At 40.2% G+C, this 10975-nt stretch overlaps 2 protein-coding genes across 3 annotated transcripts in view; one reads left to right on the top strand and one right to left on the bottom strand.

The window, feature by feature from the left end:
- Positions 1-10266, bottom strand: part of ift74 (intraflagellar transport 74) — a 24263-nt gene extending 13997 nt beyond the window's left edge. The window contains exons 1-8 of the mRNA XM_058383625.1: positions 9999-10266; positions 9699-9829; positions 8607-8742; positions 8476-8524; positions 8039-8137; positions 7888-7948; positions 6812-6871; positions 6658-6719 (exon numbers count right to left, since the gene is read on the bottom strand). Of these exons, the coding sequence (XP_058239608.1) occupies positions 6658-6719; positions 6812-6871; positions 7888-7948; positions 8039-8137; positions 8476-8524; positions 8607-8742; positions 9699-9818 (587 nt within the window). The 5' untranslated portion in view covers positions 9819-9829; positions 9999-10266. The remainder of the gene's footprint in view (positions 1-6657; positions 6720-6811; positions 6872-7887; positions 7949-8038; positions 8138-8475; positions 8525-8606; positions 8743-9698; positions 9830-9998) is intronic.
- Positions 654-6593, top strand: LOC131348554 (leucine-rich repeat-containing protein 19-like). 2 transcript variants are annotated; one of them, XM_058383627.1, is made up of 5 exons: positions 654-793; positions 2244-2323; positions 2445-2814; positions 3491-3721; positions 4831-6593. In XM_058383627.1, the coding sequence occupies exons 2-5, from the start codon at positions 2252-2254 to the stop codon at positions 5193-5195; spliced, it is 1038 nt and encodes a 345-aa protein (XP_058239610.1). In that variant the 5' UTR covers positions 654-793; positions 2244-2251; the 3' UTR covers positions 5196-6593. The 2 variants fall into 2 exon arrangements, with proteins under 2 accessions (XP_058239610.1, XP_058239609.1); XM_058383626.1 differs by lacking the exon at positions 654-793 and having other exon boundaries at positions 2107-2323.
- Positions 10267-10975: the final 709 nt, after the last annotated feature.

Genomic DNA, 10975 nt, shown 5'->3' with positions numbered 1-10975 from the left:
CAAAAACATCAAATCTCTTTCCAGAATCTTCCGTTTTAGCCGCAAAGGAACTGGATTCGGATTCTGGTTGTTCGGAGGAATGCTAGTTGTTCCACCCAGTAACAAACACTATTACTATGGCAACCAGTAACAGGAACACCTACTAGCAATTTCAACGGCGATAAAATCCCTGTATGTGTGAACGCAGCTTCAAAGAAATCCTGATCCAGATCCTGGGCATTAACATGGAGTTGGAGATGTCTAGAACCTACTTTGAGGACATAAATGTAATACATATTTTGCCAAAGTATATGACAATGTTTTGTATTTAATCGCAGTAGTAAAAAAATTTCAAGGTTCTATAGAAGTATGAATACTTCACACATTAAAAAAAACCCGGTTTTAAAATGCTAGAACTTTACACGTGAGAGAGAGAACCATATTTCTCACATTTCATAACTTTATAGTAACAAGTATCAGAATTTCCCTAAGGGTTGTCCCGGATTGCTACACATACTATACATTACAATATAAAAAGTTTAAAAAGGGGAAATAAAAAAATAAAAAAAAAAACCACGCAGCCCAACATCACATGATAGAATTTAGGTAGCATTGGCTGAAATTATGAGCAAGACATCTCCCATAAATCTTTTACAACAAGCTCTCTTCACTTTACAGTGAATCTTTAGCCAGGAGGAAATTTCTTCCTTTTATCACGCAGAGCAAAGGTTCTTTCTGTAGCTCAGTTCTTTGAAGAACTATTTCAACACTCTATGTTCCAGTCTCTGCTGCCGGTTACGTGACCAGCTTCAGGGTAAGTCTCTTAATGGTATATTTAAAAGCTTTTTCCATAAATTAATCGTGTATTTCTTGAGTATTATAATTTATTTGCTTATTTAATAAAGTAGATCTTTATAAAGGATCAAGTAGATTTAGGGACAGAACTGTAAGGAGAAGTATCTAGAAAATCTGGAATCTGGAAACAAGCTGGATTTAAGGGTCTGAAATATAAAAAGAGTTCATAAATCAGGTCCAAACAGTTCATTTGATATTTTTCTAAGGTCATGATCGTAGCAGAAGGAGCGTCATGGGATTTCTACTGTACACAGTGGGAATGGTGTTAAACCTGGTGATGTGCCACGTTTAAAAGGATCACAGACTGGGATCTATATGGCAGACATAAATGTAAAAAAAAAAGTGGCTTACGCTTTGAGGTAGTGTACAGTCTACTTAAATTTTTCACAAAGAGCAAGCCAAGGCTGCTTGTGCTAAGAGTTTCAGATACAAGTGACCATTCTTAATAAACTAATTAACAATATATGTATTATATAATCATTAAAATTATGTACCAACGACCATAATGTTAGCAGTTCAGAAAGAATTTATCAAAAAGACGCCTGAGATGACCACAAGCCCATTTTTGTCCTTTAGACCGGTCATTAAAGTTCACTGAGTCAGAGCTGGAGGTAGCAGAGCTGAAGATGTTGAAGTTCTCTTTGGGAGTGGCACGGTTGGACAGGATTAGGAATGAATACATCAGAGGGACGGCTCATGTTGGACGTTTTGGGGACAAAGTTAGGGAGGCCAGATTAAGATGGTTTGGACATGTTCAGAGGAGGGAGAGTGAATATATTGATAGGAGAATGTTGGACATGGAGCTGCGAGGCAGGAAGCAAAGAGGAAGACCAAAGAGGAGGTATATGGATGGAATAAATGAGGATATGAAGCTAGTGGGTGCAAGTGTTGAGGATGCAGAAGATAGGGATAGGTGGAGGGAGATGATTCGCTGTGGCCACCCCTCAAGGGAAAAGCCAGAAGAAGAAGAAGAAAACCAGTCATTAAGTCTGCTTAAAATTTTACAAGATCCTTATCATATTCATCATATATCCTTCTGCCAAGAGCCCGGGTCTACTCTGTACCCTTTTGGGCTTCCTTTCAAGTGGCTTTGTGGTTGACAGCAGATAACACTTTAAAAAAACAAAAAAAGAAGGCCATAAGCGGAGGCACACGGGAAGACAGCATGTTCCAGCATGCTCCTACAGGATCAACCCATATGCACAAAGTGTCCCTTTGTGTTCTATCTGTGGTCTCGTACTTAGTGAGTTTGATTATTATTCTCATAGTCATCCGTCTGAAGCAGCTGAGCTCTGTGGATAAATAATAACGCCTTTGTCCGAAGAGATACACTGATGTGTGGTTTTCCATAATGTCTGGACGGCTGGTTGTTGTGTTGCTGAGGTTCTGATGCTGGTGTGTTGTCACAGGTTGTTAGATGATCATGATGGTGAAAGACGTGGTCGTGCTGTGGATGGCGAGTCTGCTGGTGGCTTCAGCTGAAATCTCGGTAAGTGGCTTTGAGAAAAATGCAGAGCATCGTGAACATGAAGGTCGAGTTCTTCGCATGATGTTCTGTATATGAACATATGCTTCAGGGTTCATTCACTACACTCAACTTTTGTTTTTAGGTGAACGCCAGCTATAAGATGCTGACAAACATTCCTACCACCTACAATGTAAACATAACGCATTTAATCCTGCACCACAACCGCATTGTGATGAACAACTCGGACATACAGGCTTTAAAGAAATACTCCAATCTGACCGAGCTGGACCTCTCGTACAACCTCATAGCGCAGCTGCCTGATGGAGCTTTTTCTGCTCTCGGCAGTCTGGAAACGCTCCGTTTAACCGGGAATAAGCTGCCAACGATAAGGAATGAGACTTTCAAAGATTTGAAGAAACTCAAGACACTGGATCTGAGCTTGAATCCATGGAACTGCACACAGGAGTTACTGACGCTCGTGAAGTGGATGAATGATGCGGGACTACAGACAGGTAGGAGCAGCTTTAATTAAACCCAGGGGCAGTGGAATGTTTTGAAATGTTTGGTAGTGCTACAAATGATTATAGGATATGATTCCACACAAAAATAACCTACACTACTGCACAAAATATTTACAAAAAAACATTGCCCTGAGAGCAACAGTGAAGCATGGTGGGAGCATGGTGCTGAGAATTATCCTCAGTGCTTCTCTGACTAATCTCTCATTTTTACCTGGTTGTTCCATATTCCTTCCATTAATGGTGCTTTGTGGGATGTTTTTAAAACTTGGGATGTTTCTTTATAACCGAATCCTGATCAATAGTGAGTTGTAAAAGCTCATTGATCACTGGTTTAGCCATGTTCTTTTACAAACTTTCCAAAAACTAAAAACAAGTGTATTTAGAATGAGATCATATGACTCTTTAATTGCATACAGGTCAAAGGGCAATGCCATTCTAACAATGTTGCTCAGGAGCTAATTTAAAGATTTCACAGTAATAAATACGTATTCAATCATTTTATGGGTTTTATGGGTTATTTTGTTTAGATTCACATATAACCCCAATTAAGTGTGTTTCAGTTTCAGGCAGAAACACTACAACATCTGGAAACCTTAGACAAAAGACTGAAAATATTAGAACTGCTTTTAATGATTGAATACTCATTACTCTTGTTTTACATTTCAAGGACCAAACGTCACCTGTGCCACTCCAAAAAATCTGACTGGAGAAAGGATCGTGGATGTGCTTAAAAAATTACCAACACAGCTTCCTCCATCGACACGCAACACAGTCACTGCTACAAAAACCACTTATTCTTCTTCTACAGTCACGGCTTCTACAAAAACCTTCACTACGGTCCAAAGTCCACGATATCAGGAGTCGAGCACGTTAAGGAGCCACAACATTTCAAGCAAAGGTTAGTATGTGGGATTTTTTTGTATTTCTGGAACACACAGATCAGGCATAACATTATGAGCACTGAGAGGTGAAGTGAATAAGATTATGATCTCCTCACCATGGCACCTGTTAGTGGGTGGGATATATTAGGCAGCAAGTGAACATTTTGTCCTAAAAGTTGGAAAATGGACAAGCGTAAGGATTTGAGTGAGTTTGACGAAGGCCTAAATTATGATGGCTAGACCACTGGATCAGAGCATCTCCAAAACTGCAGGAACTGGGGTGTTCCTGGTCTGCAGTGGTCAGTATCTATCAAAAGTGGTCCAAGGAAGGAACAGTGGTGAACCTGAGACAAGGGTCATGAGCGGCAACGGTGTGTGATCCGATCCGAACTACTGTTGCTCAAATTGCTGAAGAAGTTAATGCTGGTTCTGATAGAAAGGTGTCAGAATACACAGTGCAGGACAGGTCAGGGCTGTTTTGGCAGCAAAATGGGGACCGACACAATATTAGGCAGGTGGTCATAATGTTATGCCTGATCGGTGTATGTCTGTATATGAAATAATACCGTAATCAGATTTTATTGTTTACATGCACTGATGTCATCTAAAAACGTAACACAACTAAATTTTGAGCTTGATACCACAATATATTGTCTTTTGATATCTTGTGCAACCTAAGCTGTACCTTTCCACCTGCAGAGCAATCCACCCTGATGATAAACACTCTGACGAAGCAGCATGTGATACCAGCTTTACTTTTACACTCAAAAGATAACAGATTAGTGTGCAATCGTAGTGTGATTATTGCAGTACTGTGTTTATGTGAATCATCTGTTATACGAGTGTTTGATTTTAATTATGAGCTGCGATACAGAGATCTGTGACTCTTCTTAGTGTCTCTAAAAGAAAGTTGGGGGGGGGGGGGGGGGGTTGCCGTCAGACAAAACATGCTGCTGTTTCAGGCAAACAGCAGGAAAAAAAAAAAGAACAATGACCCTCTGTGTAAATTAACAAGAGGCATGAAGTGCAGTTTAACCCTCTCAGAAAGAGGGTATTACAAAAAATTAACAAGGATCGTTATATTTATAAAAATCTATATATAACAGCATCATATGTCTTGCTTTAGATAAGTTGACTGAAGGAGAACAAAATGCCAAGTCAGAAATCACCAACACCTGGAAGTTCCTGACTGGAGTGATCATGATCATTCTCTGCACGTCCATGTTCATCGTGTGCGCCGTCAAATCGCCCACCTGGTACAAGATGCTCTTCGATTACCGGCACCAGAGGCTGCACGAAAGTCCAGATCCCGGTATCTTTAACACGGGCCGTTACTCCAACTTCAGCCTGGACACCGAGCAGACGGAGACCAGCGCTCACGAGCTGGACCAGGGGCTTTCGGGGTCACCCGAGGACGAGGACGGGTTCATCGAGGACGGCTACCTTGAGCCTGACGACTACAAGGAGCATGCTGACGTGGGTGGAGTATAAACTGAGCGAAAGGGGACACAATGTCTGATGTGACTGTTTAAGGTTTAACAGAAAGCATGGTCGTAAACAGGTCCATTTCAGGAGAGTCGAAATATATAAGAAGCTGCGACTGTAGAAATGCACGTGGTGAAATATAAGACCTGGATCGTTCTTTTACAAACTGTAGAAATGCATTCATCCCAATGAAACTTCTTCATTTTGTTCAGGAAACAGGTTCTGAAAACACTTAATGATGATTTTTTGTTTCCAATTATGACTACAATCTTGCCACACAAACACTTACACACTTTACATCCTCTGAGATTTAGCATACGTTTGTCACATGTATTAAGAACGTTTTGTTTAAAAGTGTGTGTGTGAGAAGGTATCTAGCTTACATGCAGTACAAGCTGTTCCTCTGCATGTCTTTTTAAAGCACACTGACGACAGACTGCCATTAACAAGCTGTGAACTTTAATCTTTAACCACACTATACGGCTGTGATTTATAAACGCTGATGAATTCTCTAATCTGACTGGTCCGAAGGTGTTTTTCTATAATAGCAACATGGACATGGACGTTTCCATAGTGACAGCTCACTCACTGGGATGTGTACGCTGGACACTACATATAATGAATAAAGACTAATAAAGTATGCGGTTGTTTAACCAACGTAAATATATAGTCGTTGTTATGGTGACGTTTCCTGTATGGAGATGTTTCATTAACATTCGTCTTGTGCGTTTTCTGCATTTTTTTGTGAAAAATATTGTAAGGAAATATTTTAAAAATATTGAAAAAAAAAAGGAAAATAATTTTAAAAATGCTGCAGCAAAATCAATCCTTTTTGGCTGCAGCATTATATTCATTTTTTACTTTTTTTATTTTTCTTCAAATATTTTTGAGAAATGTTTTTAAATTTTGTTTTCATTTTTTCTTTTTCCAATTTTTCTTCTTTTTTTTTTGTGGAAAACTCCTTAATCTGATGAAAATGCAAGGAAAGAATTCTCCTTTAAAACTCCTACCAATAAAGACACATATGTAATGACGTTCTATGAGAGCTAATAGTATTCACGCTCCACACACGTAAATGGAAGAGAGATTGGGCTGAATGTGTTTTGTGATGATGTCACATGACACGTCTTGGCTCAAATCTCCAGTAAATCTTTCGTCATTCTAAAAAAAATTATTGCAAGCGCCTCTAAATATCAGGAAGTTTCTTTAGTTTCTGCTGAAAGGAATAAAACGCATTGATTCGGTCATCTTCGGTGCGGCAGTAACCCCATCACTGATTATTTTCAGCACACGCCTTGGTGTTTTGTTCCTGACAGACACTGCTGAAGCTGTTCACACTATATTATATGTATGAAATTGATCAAATAAATGTTTGGTTATGTTAATAAAATGAAATGAATATTCCCAGCAGAGGTTTTTGCATTTCTTTCAGTGCACAGAAGAGAACAATGAGACTCGAGGCACTTACTCTCTTCTCTCGGTGAATATGGCGTCTATGCTTTGGGCTTCTCGGTCGTTCTGTACTTTCAGCTAGACGTGTGAAGAGAAATGTGACATGAAAACACTGTGATTCCACACAAGAACTAAAGAATAAAAATATATATAAGTGTAAGGATGCTTACCATGCTGATTTCATTCATTACTTCATCCATTTCTGTGTTGGTGTTCAGTTTATCAACCAGCTGGAAGTTTCACAAACAATACTCAGTCACTTTAAATGTAGAATGTTAATCGTGTGTGTGTGTGTGGGGGGGGGGGGGGGGGTTAATGAACAGGGAGAAATTATTCCGATATATTCAACCACTGTTTTACTTGTTCTAAATGTTTTTGATGGGGTTGTGTCTCAATCAGCTCTCTAGCTCCCTAGATGCTCAATCGGTACACACCAACCAGGCATAACATTATGACCACCTACCTAAGCATTAACGTCTTCAGCAGTTTTGAGCAACAGTAGCTCGTCTGTTGAATCGGATCACACGGGTCAGCCTTCGCTCCCCATGTGCATCAATGAGCTTTGGCCGCCCAGGACCCTGTCTCCGGTTCACCACTGTTCCTTCCTTGGACCACTTTTGATAGATACTGACCACTGCAGACCGGGAACACCCCACAGGAGCTGCAGTTTTGGAGATGCTCTGATCCAGTGGTCTAGCCATCACAATTTGGCCCTTCATCAAACTCGCTCAAATCCTTACGCTTGTCCATTTTTCCTGCTTCTAACACATCAACTTTGAGGACAAAATGTTCACTTGCTGCCTAATATATCCCACCCACTAACAGGGGCCATGATGAGGAGATCATCAGTCTCATTTACTTCACCTCTCACTGCTCACAATATTATACCTGATCAGTGTATAGTTTACACTAATTGTACCCAAACATAAATATTTCAGATTTTAATCAGGATTGGCTGACTGCCATTTTTCTCAAGCTGAGAGGCTTTTGAATATATGACGCCATTACCAGTAAGGGAACTTAGTGAGCACTGATGCTGTCTGCCTTTTTTTGGTGCATTGTGTGATTTTTTTTACAGAGAGAACGTTCTAATGCACAAGAAATATTTTGCAGTAGAGGGGGGGGGGCCTTAAAATGGGTTAGGGTTAGTTAAAACGATTGAGACACAGCCTATCTGCTCAGCATTTAAGTTTTAAGTTGGTTTATTCATTGCTTTAGGTTAGTTATCTGTTGGTGTTATCTGTACCATGTTGTAGTCTGCCAGTTGTCCCTGTAGATCCTTTATTTCTCCAGCAAGGCTTTCGGCTCTGAAAGAATGAAAACATTTAGACTGAGAAAATACATCATAAAGATCCATCGGCCCTGCGTCCGTAACACTGCAATAAAGTGTCAGTGACCTTTTTTCGTATGACAGATAAACCGAGTTCTCCTGATTGAAGACGTCAATCTCTTTCTGCAGCTTGCTGTTCTCTGTTGTCAGCTCGTTGATTTTACTCCTGTAGGGAAAAGAGAGAGAGCACGAAGGATCAACATCATCAACTGCTGAGCTTAGCTGATGTTAGATCAAATTTAATTCATTTTTTTGCATTATCTGTAATTATAGAATCCACACACTTACTGTATACTTACTTGTTTATTTATTTGTCTGTTTTGATGCATAAATATTCATTTATAGATAAATTTTAGGACTGTGTTTTATATGTGAACTTACAGTTGGTCAATTATTTATAGAAAATGTCTTTAGTATTGACTGATTTTCATATTTAATTATTAAATCAAGACTTGATCATGTAGCATCCCTCTCTACATTCCAGCTAGATAATAAAAGGCTCACCGGAGTAAACCCAGGTAGTAGGATTTATCCAGAATTTGTCTCTGGGGTCCTGCAGAAGGAGATAAACCACAAAAAGCTTGTAATACAGGCAGAAACTAAACCACACTAAATGCTGCATTTTAGAGACGCACCTTTCCCGCCGGTCTTCATTCCACTGAGACCCTGTTGAGTGACAGGACGATCGGTGACTTTAATCTGAGCTGATAACACACCCTGCGTGGCAATGGGTCCAGCCCTGGTTCCTGGACGTCCAGTACCTGGCACCATCTGCAAGATATAACACATATGGAATGGCAAGTGAGCTGGCAGTTTCTATTCACAACATCTGTAGCATTCTGGTCAATCAGATTTGCATATTGAACAGTGCTGTGGTCATCAGTTCAAAGAGGGAAAGGTTTGCGGTTTTGTGTTCTCAGGGTAGTTATTTGAGTCTGCGATGAAACACAAAACGTTAACACTATATAAGAACATATTTTATCCTTAGATAAGACAGGCATCCTAATGTCTTGTTAGAGCAGTTTTTTTTTTAAATTGACACACACACTCAAACACACACAAGCACACACACATTAAACTGTGACTGAAAGAATTCAACAACTGCCTGAAGGACTTCACAATGAACAAGATTTCTCTTTCTTTTCTCAGTACAGGGAAACAAGTCAAAAGTCTGGTCAGAGGTAACTTCAGTTCAAATTACACTGAATTAGGTTACACTTTATGTTTTTCATGCGATCCCTGAACTCTATGATCAGGACAAGTCTCACAGTGTGATATTCCTGGAAAAATGGGAAACAAGTTCCTGTTAGTATCCTTGATCCGGGTGAAAATCTTAAATGAGTAGGTAGACACATAAAGTCTCTCCTGACTGACTGTGTATAATCCACTGAAACACCACAATACACTGATCAGGCATAACATTATGAGCAGTGATGGAACAGTGGTGAACCGGTGACAGGGTCATGGGTTGTCACGGCTCATTGATGCACGTGGGGAGTGAAGGCTGGCCCGTGTGATCCGATCCAACAGACGAGCTACTGTTGAAGAAGTTAATGTTCTGATAGAAAGGTGTCAGAATACACAGTGCATGATGGGTCAGGGGGACCAACACAATATTAGGCAAGTGGTCATAATGTTATGTCTGGTCGGTGTATTTATGTTCATCATTTGGATGCTTAAACCCATGTTTGCCCCCTGAAATGAGATCACGCTGTTGACCGACTCACCCCGGTTCCCACCCTGACCGCTGTCTGTGGAGGTCTGACACCAGTTGGTGGTCTTGCAGTCCCCGGGACTAGAGAACTCCGGCTCATAGGTCTGCCTGATGGAGGTCTCTGGGTTGCCATAATGGTTTATTCTGTTAGGAGTATACAATAACAATCATCTTAATGAATAGTGCGTGAAAATAGTTTTTTGACTGGGTGATAAAAGCACAAAACCGTTATCACGAATATAATACAAGGCTATTAGAGCTATTAAAGTCTGTTTTAATACAACAATAATAAAAATAACTACAATTTACCTACCTAGTAAGTAGTCAGTTAGAGGTACGTTAGCTACCTAACTAGCTGCTATGGAGCAAATCTGCTAAGCTAACGCGTCATTTAGCAGTAGCACGCTCCGCTAGGCTAAAATGACGATTTTTATTATTATTATTATTATTATTATAAATGCAATTACAAATATAAAATACTAATATTTTAAACATAAAATCCTGTGCACCGATGTTGTACGATAAGTATTTTTTAGCCGACGGCGCCTGCTGCTTCTACAGAAGTAGAGGACTCTTCGGATGTTGCCAAGCAACCTACAGCAGTTATCGCGAGATTTCGACGTGAGAAAAGATGCATACTTGTGTACTTTGTAGTCTAGTACGAGAAAATAGCACTCAATTGGTCGTCTATACTAGTCAGTAAGGTAGTGTGGATTGTTTCTGGCTTTATTTTTTTGGATCAGCCCCTGCTCTAACACACCCACACCAACTCAGGAAGGGTTGTTAATTAGCTGATTCATTGTATCAGGTTTGTCGGAGCAAAGAAAATCAAGGCTATAGGGGGCGCACCAGGGTTACTGTTCCAGCTCTGTGGAGTTCAGATGCCGTGATTTGGAATATGTTTTAGCAACCTTAAGCCACATAGAGGCGCTAAAAGACCAGCTAAAACAAACCTAGACCCTCCACAAGCAATAAAATCCGAGTGGCACCACCACACAAGAAGGGAGGGTAGCATGCAGATCGGAGTTCATCCAGAATAATTGCAGGGCATGAAAAAGGGATTATTTGCATGGATTAGGTTAACAAAAGGACTTGTATGGCAGCATGCAAAAACGTGCATTTGCAAACCGCATCACTGTGATGTCTCACTCCTATCTGCAGTCTGTGCATTGCGTCCTTTATTAGAAAGTGCACGTGAAGGTACGCTTTAATAAATGTGCCGTGAAACTTTCATGCGCACTTAGTGCAACAGTTTGGGACCTTCCCTCATGAATCAACATTTTCCATCTC

The sequence above is a fragment of the Hemibagrus wyckioides genome, linkage group LG28 (assembly GCF_019097595.1).
Source record: "Hemibagrus wyckioides isolate EC202008001 linkage group LG28, SWU_Hwy_1.0, whole genome shotgun sequence".
Taxonomy (NCBI): Eukaryota; Metazoa; Chordata; class Actinopteri; order Siluriformes; family Bagridae; genus Hemibagrus; species Hemibagrus wyckioides.
This window is presented reverse-complemented; position numbering and strand designations above follow the sequence as displayed.

Excerpts from the sequence above, each read along its gene's own strand:
- LOC131348554 (XM_058383627.1), top strand. The coding sequence starts at position 2,252 with ATGATCATGATGGTGAAAGACGTGGTCGTGCTGTGGATGGCGAGTCTG. Across the intron at positions 2,324-2,444 it reads TGGCTTCAGCTGAAATCTCG|GTGAACGCCAGCTATAAGAT; the intron begins GTAAGTGGCTTT and ends TTTTGTTTTTAG. Across the intron at positions 2,815-3,490 it reads TGATGCGGGACTACAGACAG|GACCAAACGTCACCTGTGCC; the intron begins GTAGGAGCAGCT and ends TTACATTTCAAG.